The sequence below is a fragment of the Electrona antarctica genome (assembly GCF_951216825.1).
Source record: "Electrona antarctica genome assembly, chromosome: 10".
NCBI classification, from domain to species: Eukaryota; Metazoa; Chordata; class Actinopteri; order Myctophiformes; family Myctophidae; genus Electrona; species Electrona antarctica.
In genome coordinates, this window is record NC_136791.1 from 26,786,600 (window position 1) to 26,805,184 (window position 18,585).

General features: G+C 45.0%; 2 protein-coding genes across 3 annotated transcripts in view; both read right to left on the reverse strand.

Moving 5' to 3' along the window:
* The window catches only part of LOC306930557 (homeobox protein Nkx-2.5-like), a gene marked incomplete at its 5' end in the record, with an annotated part of 401,119 nt that extends 383,933 nt beyond the window's left edge, over positions 1–17,186 (reverse strand). Inside the window, 2 exons of one of the 2 annotated variants that reach the window (XR_013790898.1) lie at positions 15,033–16,049; positions 16,751–17,186. Coding sequence is in view for 1 of the 2 variants with exons in the window: in XM_079511582.1 (XP_079367708.1) it covers positions 15,337–16,049; positions 16,751–17,186 (1,149 nt within the window). Of the gene's footprint in view, positions 1–15,003; positions 16,050–16,750 lie in introns of those variants that run through there. The other variant, XM_079511582.1, reaches the window with a different exon arrangement.
* Positions 7,726–10,360, reverse strand: nkx3.3 (NK3 homeobox 3). Its single transcript, XM_079511583.1, has 2 exons — positions 9,771–10,360; positions 7,726–9,117 (listed from the first exon to the last, which is right to left on the reverse strand). The coding sequence occupies exons 1-2, from the start codon at positions 10,156–10,158 to the stop codon at positions 8,567–8,569; spliced, it is 939 nt and encodes a 312-aa protein (XP_079367709.1). The 5' UTR covers positions 10,159–10,360; the 3' UTR covers positions 7,726–8,566.
* Positions 17,187–18,585: the final 1,399 nt, after the last annotated feature.

Below are 18,585 nucleotides of genomic sequence, written 5' to 3' on the forward strand. Positions count from 1 at the left end.
TCTGTCTCTCTGTCTCTCTCTCAGTGAGCGGAGGTGTGGAGGTGGAGTGCAGTGAAGGGCAGTCAGCCAGCCAGTTGTGAGAGGCTACAAGTAGGCCCTGATTAGTTCCTTTATCAGCCCCACTGATAGCAGACATCTCTCTCTCTCTGTGTGTGTGTGTGTGTGTGTGTGTGTGTGTGTGTGTGTGTGTGTGTGTGTGTGTGTGTGTGTGTGTGTGTGTGTGTGTGTGTGTGTGTGTGTGTGTGTGTGTGTGTGTGTGTGTGTGTGTGTGTGTGTGTGTGTGTGTGTGTGTGTCAGAGCTGTGTGTCAGAGCTGTGTGTCAGAGCTGCTCAATGCACTCCTTGTCTTCGCTTATCACCACTAATTAAAACATTTGAATTCTTCTGGCCTGCTCTGGAGGAGTGTGTGTAAGCGGGTGTGCGTGCATGCGTGTGTGCACGTGTGTGTGTGTACGCTTGTGCGTTTGCTCGTGCGTTGTGCGGGGGAGAGATGAGCATGAGAGCAGAGAGTACTCAGAGGGCGGAAATGGGGCAGGTTGGAGAATATCAACCTATTCTTCAGCTGTCCATCTATGGACATAAAAAGCTCAACAAATATTTCCCCTCAATTGCTCGGTTCCCACAAAGGCACACATACATTCACAACACACACACAAATACACAACACTTACACATACGTACACAGCACATACACACGTACACAGCACTATACAGAAACAACACGTCTGACAGACCTGTCTGTTACACTCTTTTAACTGGGAGCAACTTTCATTTTAATGTGAAGTCAAATGCAACACACACACGGTTCCTAAACCTTTTTGGCCATGCACCCCTGTTACCTCCCGACCTAGCTGACACACCCCCCCCCCCCCCCCCCCCCCACACACACACACACGGAAATATAAATTGCATATATTTCCTATTTATCCACATATATGAACCTGAATATGGCATGCAGCATAGGCTATATTCTGCATATTCTTGTCATATTGGCATAATATATTCATATATTTAAAATAAAACCATAGCACCACCATTAGCCTTTTCATGTCGCGCATGCACCCCCTAGAAGGCGTCCTCGCACCACAAGGGGTGCACGGCACGCACCACAGTTTGGGAACCACTCGTGATGAACCTGTTTTCCGTATAGAGACCCTGGGTGGGCTCATCTCACAGACCTTCCTAATCCTCTCTCTGACCCCTCTGCCATTATATGTGTAAGGAGAGCACACTTGCTATAGCTTTTACACAACCATATTGTCGATGTCAGGCAGAAACCTCTATAACATTTTGTGTTTTTTTCGTAAATGAATGCCCTGCTTGATCACAGGCTATACTACAGCGTCACACACAAGCATCAAAAGCTTATAGATTTGCTACTTTTCATTTTTATTAGATATGGAGCTCAATGCTAGAATATGCTCAGCTTGCACAACACCTGGAAGTGAAAATATCCGTAGAATGAGAACACTATCTAACATGCTTTGGGGATCCCTCATGGGGTCCTTCATGGGGGGTTCCAGGGGGTCCCCGGATAAATGATTGATAGTTAATATGCATGATGTACAACTAGTAACTACTAATGGCTAATTTGACTTCCATGGTTAATGTAAATTGAAAGTATAGTAGCCTACAGAAATTCTGCCAAGACCATATCGGACCAAATCATATCAATAAGCTCAGGCTATAGCACAGAAAGGACATTTATTTTTTTATATTTTATAGAGTTTGATAGATTTAATAATAATGTCACGCGTTCAAAACATGGTTCGCTTGAACCGTGTTCACTTTAATGGAATCGTTGACACGCCTAACAGAACGATGTTAGTCCACTTACACGATCTGATGAAAAACAAATCATAAAATTGTGCCACGGTGACGACGGGTCTAATTCGATTCCAAGTCCTCTGTGGTGGGTGGTGGGGGATGGCGTGGATGGTGTGTGATGGATGTGTCTTCCCCAGCGGGAGTTGATGTCTTATGGTTTTACTGTAAATGTTTACATTCCTACATGCACTGATGCTATCTGCTAATAGTTTCTGGAACATGCATGATGAGTCCTCTGGGTGGGATTATTTGCAACGTGTGCACGCGTGTTTGTGAGTGTGTGTGCGCGCGCGTGCGTGCGTGTGTGTGTGCGCGCGCACGCGCGCGTGTGTGTCCAGAAGAGAGAGCGACAGAGAGAGAGAGATAATGCATTTAGGAGACAGGGGTCAAAGAGGAGCAGATCTGTCTCTAAACAGAGGTATTAACCATGACCTCTCTCCTTCCTGAGTCCTGCCCTATGTCTGCCCTGGGCCAACGCATTAACGCCAACACACACACACACACACACACACACACACACACACACACACACACACACACACACACACACACACACACACACACACACACACACACACACACACACACACACACACACACACACACACACACTCTCTCTCTCTCTCTCTCTCTCTCTCCTTTCCCAAGGCAAGCAGCCAGTTGTCGTGTTAGCCTTGCTATAGCATGCAATCAACATTGAACACAATGGTTGATGTGAAAAGTATCATGGGCTGTCCGCTCCCAGCCTCCCATGCTTCAGTTCAATGGCATGTAGGCTACATCTATTCTAGACGACTGCGTGGCTGTGCCTATACAGGCATTGTGTGTATAGGAAAGGAAGATAATCCCGTTGAGCTCAGAGAGGCTCTTTACAATAAACAATTATCGTTACAATTAAGTGTACAGGAAATGGCGTGATGACGTCTGTCGCATCAGTTGACTCTGTCAATGTGTCTTAAGGGGAGCAGCCAGGCATGGCTCCTCAAAACCAAAAGGGGTGTGTGTGTGTGTGTGTGTGTGTGTGTGTGTGTGTGTGTGTGTGTGTGTGTGTGTGTGTGTGTGTGTGTGTGTGTGTGTGTGTGTGTGTGTGTGTGTGTGTGTGTGTGTGTGTGTGTGTGTGTGCGCGCGTGTGCGTGTGCATGTGCGTGCGAGTGCGTGTTTGTGTTTGTGTTTGTGTGCGTGCGTGTGCGAGTGTGCGCGCGCGCGCGCGTGTGTGTGTGGCGTGCAGCAGCCCCGCCCTAGCTGCACACATTCCACTTATCTTGAGAAATATGCTACCTGAGTGGAAACATGAAAGACACCGGGGGCTTAACTGTTTCCACTGGCGTTAATAAGCGGCGCATCACCTTTTCGCTGCCGCTCTTTTGACGGGCGTGTTAAAACGTCAGGAAACGGAGGCAAGAATGGACCATTGTAAGCATTGTTCCACATGCAGGGCAGAGCAGCAGGGCATTCTTCTGTCAATGCCACTGTCTGGGTCTCTCTCTCTCTCTCATTCACTTTTCCATTCTCTCACACTTTCTCTCTCCCTCCTCTTTCTCTCTCCCCGTTTCTCCCTCAATCTTTCTTTCTTCACTTTTTCTCTCCCTGTCTCTGCCTTTTTTTTCTTCCTCCCGCTTTCTCCCTCGCTCCTGCTATATAATATATATCTCACTCTCTCACCCACTTTCTCCCACCCTCTTTCTCTTCCCCACCCCTCTCTCTCTAACCCACTCCTCTCCCCTCTCTCTCCCTCCCTCTCTCTCTCTTCCCCTCTCTCTCTCTTTCTCCCTTCCTATCTTTCTCCCTGCTCTCTCTCCCCCTCTACCACTCTTCCTCATGTCACTATCTCTCTGCTTTTACGAGCCTATTCATGAAAAGCTTGAACTCCCTCTCAGAAGGACATGTTTACATACTTGTGCATTACATATTATTTATACATAAACACGGATGCATGTGACTCCGTCACTGGACTGCAAAATCCTGCGTATATCAATTTAACACTGAGAGTGTACATATTTGCACACTCTCTGCATGGCTTTGGATCTATTCCCACAATGCAAAGTGCAAGCAGGGCCTCAGGCGAGCCAGACGTGAGCGTAATCAGATGAAGACTAAAGACTCGGCTAGTGCTTATAGGGGCCCATGCAGAATTGCGGCGTACAGGGGTGAAAAACAAGCAAAGCAGTGATTTATGCATTGAGTTGAGACATGTGGCTGTCTGCATAGACACAGAGGTGTTGTAGGGGTTGCATTCAATTTGAAATTAATCTTATTTACAATTTAGCCTATTTGCTTCTGGTTGCCTCTGTCAGTCAAGGCAATGTTTTTGTTTTTATACTGCACAACCTGCATGCAGCTCTTTGTCAAGTTGAAAAAGAGTCCACTGTTGAACAGATAAGATATAGCCTATAGAGATACTGTCGCTTTGGCCATATCTTTTCCAATTCCAGCATTGTGGATAAGTATACAGCCCACATTTGGTATACTGAAATGCCTATGTTTCATGTCCTATACATGGAAGTTAAACCCTGTTCTCCTGCATATAGGAGACCGAACTTCTGCCCCTGGCCAAGCAGTGGAATCTCTGGGGAGATATTATGAGTTGTATAGGAATACCACCCTCTGAAGCAGTATATGTGTGGTAGTTATTGTGACCGTATAGGTCGCATTTACTATGAGAACCTGCATCTCCTGTCTGTCAGTCAGTCACCCCACACCTCCATATATGGTCATGCCTCGTGACATCACACCTCCATGGTCACGCCTTGTGACATCACGCCTCCATACATATGGAGAAGACTGGTTCATCACCTAGATCTGCATAGCCTGCCAGCAACTCTACATCTGACCTCAAACCTCAAACCCTTAGAGCTCCATATGGAGCTGACCTGTTCTGAGTTCTGACATTCCATATGTTGATCCTTCCCCACCTGTCCTTCCTGTTCTGACATTCCATATGTTGATCTGACCTCATCAAACCCATGTACACTCAAGACACGCTCCATATATGGCAAGTACAGAATTAATTCCATATGTTGATCTGACCCCCCATGCCAAAGCGCCAGCGCTCGCCCAGCAGTCTGCCGTCACCCAGAAAGGGCGAGGTCGCTTCTCGCCCTCAGGGCGTCTTACTGGTTATAACATACTATCACCATAGAATGGTTAAAATTCCAGATAGAAAAGCTAGTGTTTGGAGCTGAAACGCATTACGCATTACTAGTGCGGCGGCTCAGGTAACCGCAAGGTTGCCTATGTTCGAACCCGGGCTCACCCAGAGTTAGTGTCCTTGAGCAAGACTCTGAACCCCTAATTGCTCCTGATGTGCTGGTTGGTGCCTTGCATGGTTTCCGCCGCCATCGGTGTGTGAATGTGTGTGTGAATGGGTGAATTGATGCACAATCTATGTAAAGCGCCTTGGATAAAGGCGCTATATAAATGCACCATTTACCATTTACTACTATACTTTCCATTTCAGTGATGCAATACATATATTTTTGTCTCCCAACAGCCAATTACCACTTAAACTGATACATCCTGGAGTTCCATGTAAATAATCATACTAAATTGTGATAAATGCCCTTGTTAGTCACGGTTGAACCGTCTCAAAGAGATTTGTTTTCACTCCCTCCCAAGGACCTGTTGTGCACAATGCCAGCCACTTGTGATAGCTTAAAGTGGTTATTCTGATCTGAGAGAGATGAATGAGGCTTGGGCGGCTGCCAGGCCTGCATGGGCACTGTGATCCGTTCTACCTACCTAGCAGCTCGTTGCATGTGGGAGGAGGAAACTATATCTGTTTTTGCTCTCGTGCCCTTTTGAACTATGTTGCAGTGGGTTTAATTTATTATTTTCTGGGATTATTGCAGGAAATCCAATCTAAACAATAACTGGTCCACGTGTGTGTGTGTGTGTGTGTGTGTGTGTGTGTGTGTGTGTGTGTGTGTGTGTGTGTGTGTGTGTGTGTGTGTGTGTGTGTGTGTGTGTGTGTGTGTGTGTGTGTGTGTGTGTGTGTGTGTGTGTGTGTGTGTGCGTGCGTGCGTGCGTGCGTGCGTGCGTGCGTGCGTGCGTGCGTGCGTGCGTGCGTGCGTGCGTGCGTGCGTGCGTGCGTGCGTGCGTGCGTGCGTGCGTGCGTGCGTGCGTGCGTGCGTGCGTGAGAAAAGACTATATGGATAAGAAAAATACATACACAGGAAACTGATCTGATCAATGGCTACTGCAATTATAGATCTATCACAGCTAAGTCTCTTTGGTGTAGAATGGTGGTTTTCAACCCTTTTCATATCAAGGTCCATTAATTATTGGGCATTTGAGTCACAGACCACCATTTGATGACATTTAGCCTCTCAGACATTTAGACTATTTTGTTCCCTTTGGATAAGATTTTGTCCACAATTCCATGCTGTATTGGTGTACCATGAGATGTAACAGGGAAACATTGATCAAAATGACAATTCTTTTACATTCTCTAATTGTGTAGACTTGTAAATTAAGTATATGTTTAACAATAATTTAACTCCTGAGCGTGTAAAATGAACGGACCTGTAATTTGGTTAACAACTCATTTAGCTGGGGACCACCTGGAACCCCCTCAAGGACCACTGGTGGTCCCCGGACCACCGGTTGAAAACCACAGGTGTAGAATCTTATAATCACACTCTAACTTAAAGCTTCTAGAGCCAGGCCAAGTTCACCTCATGTAAAGGTTTGTTTGTTTACGTTCGTATCAGGCCATGGTGCATGGTGGCTGTGTGTATTTGTGTGGGATGAGGGTGTAGTCTCTTCAGATGAATGTGATCTTGTCTCATGTCATGCCCGGCTGGCTGGCTGGCTGGATATGGGGCAACATCTCCATGAACGCTCTATTGACCCTCTCTGACTCATGCAGCCAGGGACGGATTAACCCCCACAAGGGCCCCTGGGCCGGTACAATATTTGGGGCCCCCCCTAGAATTTTCAAGTTTTTTGTGTTTTTATCAAATTTTTGACCTAAATTTAACAAAATCAATGGCTAATGAAGGTCCCCAGGAGCTTTTTTCAGGGCCTCAAACCCATTACAGAGCATTACATTTTCCCTGAAGGGCCCCTGAGAGCCAAGGGCCCCTGGGCCACGGTCCCATTGGCCCAATGGCTTATTTGGCCCTGCATGCAGCTGCATGCTGCCTATACCAAACACTGTTCAAAACACCATGCTGACCTCTCTGAAAGGGTGCCAGAGACCCCCGGCACATGCAAGTTTTGTTCAAAATGTGTCATATAGCCTATTTGTTCAGGATTGTTTTTATATTAAAAATCTACAAGCTCACAATGCGTCATGCATGCATTGTGAGCTTGCAGATCTTCTGTTTTCAAAGCCTATGTGTTCAACTGGTGCTAATATAGAACAATACATGCCGACTTAAAGCATCAAATGCAAGCATTCGGAATATCCGAATATTTTTATACCATCATTATCATGGCGGGATATGGAGAGATTGTTTTTTTGTTTGTTTTTTTGTTTTTTAACGTTTTATTCGTTTTAATAAGTTCCGGATTGCCGAATTGGACTTCCAGGTTCCAGGCATGCATGATGTGGCAGTTCCTCATTGTCCAACAAACAAACTCTTGGCTACAATCTCTCTCTCTCTCTCGTTACATCAGTAATTCCATAAAAAAAAATAGACCTTCTTTTTTTTTAATGAATCCGTGTTGTCGACTTCTCTATATTTCTCACAAATTGAAATTAGGCCTAATGGATAGACGGTTAAAACAGGATAAAGGGAACCGAAAACGAGCGTTAACAGGCTTGACGGTGACCTTTATATGTGTGTCATTCTGCCGTGGCAAGCAGCCAACCCAAAGAAAGGCTATAGAATGATATGGTGGTGGGGAATGGGGATGATACGTTGAAACAACCGCTGGCCCAGGGTTTCTTCTCACCTGTTTTATTATACTTTTTCATACAGTTTTCATAAATCCTGTCATTTATTTATTTTTAACAAATGTTCAATGTGCTTAGTTAGACAAATGTCACAAAACCCCGTTCCAGAAAGGAGAAATGGTCGATAAAGAAGTAGGCCTAATCAATCTATAATTAATGTTTTTTGTTTTGCGTTTAAGCCATGACAAAACACTCTAAAGACATAAATTATAGCTAAATTAAGCTTCAGTGAAAGAATCTTAAATAACCCACGGATTTTGTTTAAACCATTTTTTAGCATGCATCACTAACTTATTCTCACATTATTCGATTTGAAAAAGTCTAAAATCATAAAAAAAACATCCCATCTTTATAAACCCACTACAGTGTAAATAGCATGAGACTGAGTATTTTAAATAACTGATGATAATAAATGCTTGTCTTTAAACAGTGCCTGTGAGTGTGACACCATTGAATGTGTTTATTGGGATTTAATGTCGACATTTCGCGCGCAATTAAAGTAGACTACATCCAACCATTACTAAAAAAAAATAGGACAGCGTTGCCTATTTGTTGAATATGCCTATGACTCAAATGTATACACCAAAATGTCCATATTGTCTCAGAAGGCCGAATCCGGGGTATAATATCACAGTTCAGTGTTCATTTATGTCCCTTTGTATTAAACTCCAATTGTGCAGGCTACAAATGCAACCAAAATGGACCCGTTTGGTTAGTATATTTGTCCACGTCTCTCGGAGTTAAATGGACGCTGAGGATTTGTACAGTGTAGGCCTACATTTTCATGAATCGGCTTCTTGCCTCTCGAGTGCAGGCTATAGACTCCCATCGCTTATAGTCTTCAATGCATCCCTGCTCCACATAAAGTGCTGTTTGCCATCCAGGGTGTGAAAGTGAAGTACGGAGGGTGGTGGTACTGATAGCACTGGTACAGTGGCAGGCCCGTGGGAGTGGGACCGGGCACGGGGCCCTGCAGTCCGTTGACCCGGTACTGTTTCTGGTTGTCCTTCACCAGAACCTTCACCGCCACTTTCTTCGCCATCACGGCGGCGGCGGCCGGGTGGGGCGCGATGATGGAGCCGCCGCCGCCGCACGCGGCCAACTCGGCCGCCATTTGCCGCCGCTTGGTTTTGTATCTCCGGTTCTGGAACCAGATCTTCACCTGGGTCTCGGTGAGCTTCAGGGCGCCGGCCAGGTCGGCCCGCTCGGGGCCGGAGAGGTACCGCTGCACATTGAAGCGGCGCTCCAGCTCGTAGACCTGCGCGTGGGAGAAGGCCGCCCTGGAGCGCTTCTTGTTGCCGGGCTTGGAGCGCTGCTCGTCGGCTCCGAAGTGGCCCGTCTCTCGCTCCTCGTCGCCGCTCGGACAGTGAGGTCGCTTGTTGTCTGCAGTGTCTGTGAGAAGAAGACAAAATAATAATAATAATAATAATAATAATAATAATAATAATAATAATAATAATAATAATAAGGCCTTGTGGTGAGATCTGGCAAGGACCCCCAAATAAGAACATGTTTATATTCGTCGTACGGCGGTGTCGCTCACCGAAGATCATATATTTTCTCATAACTCAATGCACAGCATGTTCAAAGTCACAAATTATAGACAAACGTCAATCAGACTGATGTCTGATTGACATGAATAGTTTGCCTTATGGGAAACCTGCTCATTATTTCAGAGACGTATGCGTGTCTATATGTTGAGGCTAAACTTGGCTGTCATCATATAGTTTCCAGACAGTTCGTGGCATGTGGCGCTCAAGCGGAAACAAACTCACACTAAACATAAATGAAGGCTGCAGGCCACTTCTTAACGCAAAGTGGTCTAAAATCTTATTAACACTGAAGAGAAGCTTCCTTCCTCTGGCAAATAACAAGGCCTATGCTAAGGTTAAAAATGAACATTGTTGAAAGTCCAAACTCGTGATTTAGATTCCCTTTCTCTCTCTCTCTCTCTCTCTCTCTCTCTCTCTCTCTCTCTCTCTCTCTCTCTCTCTCAGCAGGGTCCACACCACACTTGACTGTACAACAATAACAAAATGCCTCACCTTCTCTGTGCGCAATGTATTCAGTCTCATCCCCCGTCGTGGATTCCTCGCTGCAGGTCTCAGATGGCGGGGTGGTGTTTCTGGATCCAAGGTGGACACGGGTCTTATTATTCACATGATCTTCAAGAGGCAATAAGCCAAGTCCCCTAAAAGCCCCCCTGTTGCCGGTACCTCTCTCCTGCAGCTCCCCGGACCCTCCGCCGCTGTCGCAGCAGGTGTTCGGGTCGTTTGACGCCGCGCGGAGCTGCAGTGACGCCGCCGGGTTCCCTGGATGGTGGTGATGATGATGATGATGATGATGATGCTGGGGCTTAATCCTCTTGGACAGGCCGGGGGCATCCAGCAGGATGTCGGTGATGGAGAAAGGGGACACGTTTAGAGTCATCATAGCCGCGCCGGGAGGAGGACGCCGGTCAAGTATGATGTATGTGCCTGCGTGATGCGTTCACTTCACAGTCACACAGATCCACATCAGAAGCAAACGATCCCTCGTCATCAATGCGATGGTTTATTAAACGCGACCGCTTCATGCCTTGTGTGATTTAATTGTGGTGGAGAGCTGCATCATGGTCCCTCTCCCGGCGTGTTGATGTAGTGTACACACACACCGCGGCACCGCTGTGTCAAGACTGCGTTAAGAAGACTTCTCTGCCGCTTCAGCCCCAGGCAGCCGCTCATTGGCTGTCTGGTGCTCACCACTGGGCCCCGCCCTCCTTGATCAGTATTGTTGCGTCCATATTCTGGACAGATCTACAACTTGTAGATCTCACAAAGCGTTGCAATGCCACGCAGTGTGAGCTTGTAGACTACAAGCTCACACTGCGTGGCATTGCAACGCTTTGTGAGCTTGTAGATGGGAGATTTCCAGCGAAGCTTTTGTGTTGCCGGGACAAAACTAGTAGGCTATACCGCTATAGATTGTTGTAAACTCAGCTATGGTACCTTTTTACTATAATAATATAGGGCTTAAGTGGTTAACCCTGATTGATTTATGTGGTTATTCACTTTTGGAAATTAATATATAAAGATGATTTTGCTGTGTGCACAGGAGTCTAAAACCAGACAAATTGGCCCAAGTTATAGTCCTATGTGTTTATTGTTATTGGAGACTTGATATGAATTAAGGATATATGGAAGATGTGCATTTCACCGATAAAAAAAGAGAAAACACCATGCATAGCATCAGTAAAAACAAAACAAAAAACCGAGCAGTGCAGCGTAATATAGGCTTTACATGTTTTTATTTACTTGTGGCCTTGTCTATAAAGCTTAGATAAGTTTATTGTGATTTAGGCCTATATCCAACAAATCCTGATCCTGGCCACTGTCCACACTTATAGTTAAAAAAGTAACAATTCAAATAAATTGTCGCTGATTGGTAAACACAGTCGTAGAATAGCCTACTTGACATGACATTACAGGCCAACAATTCTAATGGACCAAATTGACCAATCAAGAATAATTATATCCAATTAGCATTATTTAGGACAATTAAAGGACAAGGAGTAATTGAATAATTGATATTGACGGGAGATTATAATCATGGCACATCTATAATCCTATAATGATTATTGCTTGCAGCAAGACAGAGTCATGCAGGGTGCAGGCATGTAGACAGCAGTATAGGCTACTAGGGACTAAGAGGTAAATAGCGCCACCGTGTGGTCCATTACTCTAAACAAAACAAAACAAAACTAAAGTTGAGTCTGTCTGTCTGTCTGTCTGTCTGTCTGTCTGTCTGTCTGTCTGTCTGTCTGTCTGTCTGTCTGTCTGTCTGTCTGTCTGTCTGTCTGTCTGTCTGTCTGTCTGTCCTCTCACACACAACACACACACACACACAGGCACACGCACGCGCGCACGCCTACACGTTACGCAATCAGACCTATACCCTTCATTGATGTGCATGTGTTGACAGATAGTGATCCTCCTGCTTTTTCTTTTTCTTCTTTCTTCTTCTGACTAAACACATCTCTTCTTGCAGCAGGAGTGTCAAAACACGCAGATATGCTACGAAATCACAGAAATGCTGCAGAGCAAAGTAAAAGCTGCAGGGGTTCAGAATGATGATTTTTGTCCGTGTATAACGTTACGTTTCCCATCCCGGATCACGTCAGTTCAACAACAACAAAAAGATGAAGTTGTTAATTGTCTCCTTTCTTTCGATAATTGGTGGTCATTGTGTTGCCATGTTAATTATTTCCCCCCAGTGGCCTATATATTACAATAATTGAAATAACATCATTATTGAAATGACAAGACATGTCGTGTGTCGTGTGTAAACATTCCATGTTTGCTTAAAATAAAAAACAACTATATACTATATATATGTGTGTGTGTGTGTGTGTGTGTGTGTGTGTGTGTGTGTGTGTGTGTGTGTGTGTGTGTGTGTGTGTGTGTGTGTGTGTGTGTGTGTGTGTGTGTGTGTGTGTGTGTGTATGTATATATATATATAACACGTATATAAACACGTTTCAGAAGTTTTCAACAATATGTATTTATTTTAATTCCATAAATATTCTAAAATTGCTCACACCTTGTTAGCCTATGCCTGCAGATCAGCTATTTACTATTTTTGAATTGGAGCTTAATTAACTGATTGTATTTCTGTATCCCGGGAGACACCAAATTTACCTTTGAATCACTTTATGGAATTTCTTGAATAAATGAATGAATTAATAAAATAATTTCAAATATCTTAACAAAAGAAAGAAAGATTATTTTTTTTGAATATGTATATTTTTAAGTGCAGGAAAATAAACTGGGATTTTGCCTCGAGTTGTGAACCATAAAAGTAGTCCGTCCGCACTGCTCGGGAATATATAGCCATATATATAGGCTACTTGGTTACCATGGGATGGTGGTGTGTTGTTTTGGGAAAAGTCCTCCACGCCTATTATATATAGGAGGAGGATGAGCTGAGCAGATAGATAGCAATCACTGCTCTCTCACTGTGTGTGTGCAGGCCGGCGTCCCGAGGCACAGCCGTCCTGTCGCCAGCTCTGTTTACACTGGGGACTCTCTGGCACTTAAGGCCCTGACACCAGGTATGTTGTACCGGCAGCGCAGTAGCCAGTAGCCAGGGGAAGTGGCCGGCAATCCGGCATGAAGGCTATCTATCGGCAGAGAGGAGACAAACACTTTGTTTACGCTGCCATTCATCTCCATTAATAGCGTCTGCTATTCGGACCGTGCCTATAGGAGGAGGGGGCGTTTGTTTAGCCCTATTGACTCCAATTAGACCGTGTGTGTGTGTGTGTGTGTGTGTGTGTGTGTGTGTGTGTGTGTGTGTGTGCGTGCGTGCGCGCGTGCGTGTGTGCTGATGTTTAAAAAAAACCATTTAATTTTGTTCACTGCTGTTGTCTGTCTTAAAAGGATCCCTGGCTAATGAGACAAATATGCCTTAAAACGTGCCCTCTACAACTAAAATAAAAAAATGTTGTATTTTTTTTCACAAATACAGAATCTTTCACTCAATAGGAACTGCTCCTGTCGCAAGTTGATGATGTCATATGATCCATGTGGTCGAGCCCTATATGGAATGTATGGAATTAATATGCTAATAAAAAACAACTTTATGCTTCCTAAGGATACTTTTTATTACTTTTTATTAGCATGTGCATTCCATATATTCCATAGGGCTGGACCACACATAAGACATATGACATAATCAACGTGCGACAGGAGCAGTTCCTATTGAGTGAAAGATTCTGTATTTATGAAAGAAATAAAATATTTAAAGTGTTTTTAATTTTTAATTTTAGTTATAGAGGGCAAGTATAATGTTTTAAGGCATATTTGTCATATTAGCCAGGGTTCCTTTTAAAACATTGTGATTTGGCTTAATATGAATGCTATATTACTACTACTACTTTAGCCTATACTACTACTACTACTACTACTATACTACTAATAATAATAATAATAATAATAATAATAATCCTATAATCATAATTACATTAGTAGCCTATAGTCTATGACGCTATATTTGATTTCAGATGTAGCCTACTAAAAATAGTAAACATGCAGGGCAAAGCCCCGCAGAACTGACTGAGTGAGTGAGTGACCAGACTAAAGTGAGCTTGTCGTGAGTGACTCCTCTGACTCCTCTCCGTCTGGTTAATGTCCTGAGCGGACACCACATTCTCTCTGCTTCTGCTTCTCGTCTCAGAGCCACGTCCGTCTGTCTGTCTGTCTGTCTGTCTGTCTGTCTGTCTGTCTGTCTGTCTGTCTGTCTGTCTGTCTGTCTGTCTGTCTGTCTGTCTGTCTGTCTGTCTGCCTGCCTGCCTGCCTGCCTGCCTGCCTGCCTGCTACAAGAGTTCTCACAAGAAAACGGCATTTGGCTGGAGAGAATGTCCTTAAGGAATAATTTATATAGGCTACTATACTTTTATTTAAATGTACAATATAATGTACAATTTAAATTAAATTAATAATAGCATAATGAGAATATGAGATAGCAATTGAATGCACTGCTGTTGAAAAATCTGAGCATAGGGTTAAATATCCCGCCCCTCCCCCCTTTTGGGTAAAACAATTATGGTTTAATGAGCATATAAAAAGCACAAAACACACGCACGCACGCACACACGCACGCACACACACACACACACACACACACACACACACACACACACACACACACACACACACACACACACACACACACACACACACACACACACACACACAGCAAATTAGAAAGGCACAATGCAGATATGAATATGAAATGTTTTCATATTGAAAATTTCTAACATGAAAAACAACAACTATGAAAGCGTCATCAGTTTTACTTGATTCACATCACTCACTGTTTAATACATCTGCTATATAGGATAAAATGCTAATCTAATTTGTGCTTTATGTAAAGATTCTAAACTTTATAGCCTATCAGATTTCAAATAAAATAAAAAAGCAAAAATACAATGCAATTTATTTTATTGACGAAAACAAACATTTAATTTGATGTGTAGCCTATTCTGGTCATGGATGAATTCCATCATTTTGTTCATCAGCTGCACATGGTCATCCATGTTGTAAAACAATACGTCAAATTGCTTTATATCGGCAACATTCAAATCACGTTAAACTTTAACCTATGCTATACACATAGTAAAACCATCTGCGTTAATTTCTAAATTTCTATTAAATTAACACTGATAATTTTACAATGTAGTTTGACAGCCTATACGTCCGATTTGGCTCCGCAGGAAAACTGTCCAAGCGACAGTAGCCCCCAAAGTCAAGACAGAAGGCCACCGCCACCTGTAATGTATTGGTTTGATGACATATATATCCTATATGTTCGAAAAGTGAATAGATGTCAGTATATGTCACTGCGTGGTTATTTCTCTGACTATTATATTCCTTGTGCGTCCTTTTCTGCCATGAGCAAAAAGTAATCTTTATCGCCAAGTGAACGTCTCTGGGATGAGTCGCAATACGTGTCCATGATTTTCTGGGTGCTTCCAACTTCCAAGCCAGGAAGGTTGTCGAATCAAACGTGTGATTGTGGCTCCATACTGAAATTATGTAGGTTATACAACATATTTAATAACACTGTCTGAGGCTACCATGCCCGGATGCCCTGCAGAGTTCCTTGGCAGGGCGTGACTATCGGAGCTTGGGGAACCTGGCTCTGAGACTGTGCGCCGCCGAGGTTCCCCAAATTCATATTCATAAACGCGTTCGCGTTGCTCGGCGTCAAAGTGGGTAGACTGGAATACGTGCACGAATAAGTGTTCGAATAGACCGAGTTGTTGTAGGTGTACGGCGGGTAGGCGTTGTAGCCATAGCAGGGGTTCGGAGCCGCCGCCGCCACCGCGTACGAGGTGTTATAGTTTTGGGCTCCGGCTGCGGCGGCGAGGCAAGGCTTCCCGTCCCGGACCAGCACCGGGACCGCCACTCGCCTGGGCGGCTGCGGGTGGTGGTGTGCGTGGTGGTGGTGGTGGTGCGCGTGGTGATGCTGGCCGGCCATCTCCAGGCTCTTGTCCTGCCGCTGCCGCTTGCACTTGTACCTCCGGTTCTGGAACCAGATCTTGACCTGCGTGGAGGTGAGCTTCAGCGACGCGGCCAGGTGCTCCCGCTCCGGGGCGGACAGGTAGCGCTGCTGCTTGAAGCGCCGCTCCAGCTCGAACACCTGCGCCTGGGAGAAGAGCACGCGGGGCTTCCTGCGGGTCCTCTGCTGCTTGTTGCCGCCGGCCTTCACCTCCTCCTCCCCGGCGGGGTCCATGTCGCCGTCCATGTCGCCTCCTCGCATCGCGGCGACACCGCTGCTGCTCTCTGCATGCGGGGACAATCGTTTTTGATTTATTTATTGGTTGATTGGTTGATTGATTGAGTGCTTCATTGATTAAAGGCGCGTGCAGGCAGAGTTAAAAACGCGCCGAATGGATGACACAAAAAGCCAGAGGCTTATGTGTTTCCATTGCGGTCCAATACACATTCAACAGTCATACAACTAGACAAACAAAATGTTACTCTCAGTATACAAATGTAACCAAATGCTCATATAGGGTGCATTTGGTTACATTTGTATATTCTCAGAGTTATTACGATAAATTAACACTTTATACTATGCTGCCATGCTAATAACACCTTACGGTATATACAATTCAATGACAGCTATAGGAAAGCCCCATGGTTGTTAACACAGATTGTTATCAATTAAGAGGAGAATGAGCAATAGCACAAGCAACAATGAACACACATTTCAGCAATATTTTTTGCGTCTCCTGCAAAGTAGACGTATAATTAATTACATTATTTGGCAAATACAGGCTATATTTTACAATTCCTAACTAATAATCATGTGGTCACATGATCACAGTTATGGGCTATATATAGACCTACCAAAATCCCTATTTCAATCTAAAAAGAACATTGAATTAAAAGGAGATGGATATGAATTTATTAATTCTCCCATCAATTCAAATGAACACAAAACAAAATAAAATAAAATAAAAGCTATAGGCTATACTCACTGGTGTCTAGGTTCTCCTGCTCGGTCTCCAGACGCAGGTCTGCCGGGTGCCCCCCATGCTGCCCCGCCTGCTGCAGCGCCGAGTTTGTGAACATCTCTCCCGGCAGAGCTGACCGAGCGAGCCGCTCCTGCACCGCGGACAGCGGGTTGAGGTAGGAGGAGGAGGACATCCTCTCCTCGCTCTCCGAAAGGCCCTGGGAGCCGGAGCCGGGGCTGGGGGTGCTGTCCCTGTCGGCCAGCATGCAGGACGGGGGCGAGTAGGAGCGCTGCAGCAGAGCTCCCGGGGGCTGCTGGTGGGCAAAACCCTGCTGCAGCCGAGAGAACAACAGCTGCTGTTGCTGCTGCTGGGACTGCTGTAACTCCAGCTTCAAGATGTCCTTGACGGAGAAAGGCGTGGTGGATGAGGTTATGACCGGGCTGGGCAGCATTATTACCATCAGTCAGTCAGAAGCGGGGAGGTTGACGCTGACGGTCCCGCCGCGAAATAATAAGACATCGAAGAAAGAAGTCTGCGCTCCGTCCCCCGCAGACAAGGTTATTATAGGCTGTTATTTAAAGCGAGACAACAACAAACCCGCCACTGTCCTGTCCTGTCTGTCCCCGCGACGGGACCTATTTGTCTCCGGACCCCGCGCAATGGAAGCGAACGACGGTGACCCGTGCGTAAAGGTAACAAATGGTCGCGCTCCGTGATGTTGTTATATGATTCATGGAGACCGAAGAAGAGAACTGGCTCGCTTTGAGATGTGACATCCCTTCTCCTTTTGGCTCCAGGCTAGGGCTGAGAGAGAGAGAGAGAGAGAGAGAGATAGAGAGAGAGAGAGAGAGAGAGAGAGAGAGAGAGAGAGACGGTCGGTCCTGTTTGGTTGGCTGGATTCAGCTCAGCTGCGGAAAGAGAGAGAGAGACAGACGCAGTCAGTCCCCTCTCCCTTTTCAATGACGCCGCCCGGCGGTTAGTTTTATATGCTTCGTCGTGCGACGGTGTGTCGCGTGCATCACGGAGCATGCATGGCGAAAAATAGTCGAGATATTAGATCTCAACGAGTCGCTGCTCACTATATGTGACGCGCTGTTGTGGACTTGTAGGTCGTCTATATTTTTCGTCAAGTGACACCGTCGCTGCAGCACGACTGAATCGGGCTTGATGCGGGGGAGGGATTGATGATGACAAGGGGAGCAATTCCCTCTCTCTCTCTCGCTCTCTCTCTCTCTCTCTCTCTCTCTCTCTCTCTCTCTCTCTCTCTCTCTCTCTCTCTCTCTCTCTCGCTCTACTACACCATCTAAATGCATGTTTGATGAAATAATGTTGACATCATCGAAACCCTATAGGCCTTCCAGATTGTCTCAGGTAAGGGAGCTTTGATTGCATGCTTGTATATAATCATACACATTCAACGGAAACGGTGCTAAAAATGCATATTTGGATTGTAATGCATGGGGACCTCTTTAACGCTATCTCCTATCTCTCCTATATGTATCCCTTATCTTCTTATAGAACCTATAATGGACCTAACTTTAGCTCAGAAAACCAGTAGGCTAGCACGGGTTATAACATTATTTGTATACAGCAACCATCCCAAAGAACCGCTGAGCCACTATTTCTGTGTATGTGCATGTAGCCTATAGGCTATCATACACATTTACAATTTAGGCATTTAGCAGACGCTCTTAATCCAGAGCGATTTATAGTAAAAAGCATGAACAACACATGGACTAATACAGCAAATACAATAGACAAAGTCATCAAGGACCATACACTATAAGAACCCATCAGTCTAACAATCCATCACAGGGGGAAAAACATATGCATATACTAAAAGTAAAAACGTAATTTTA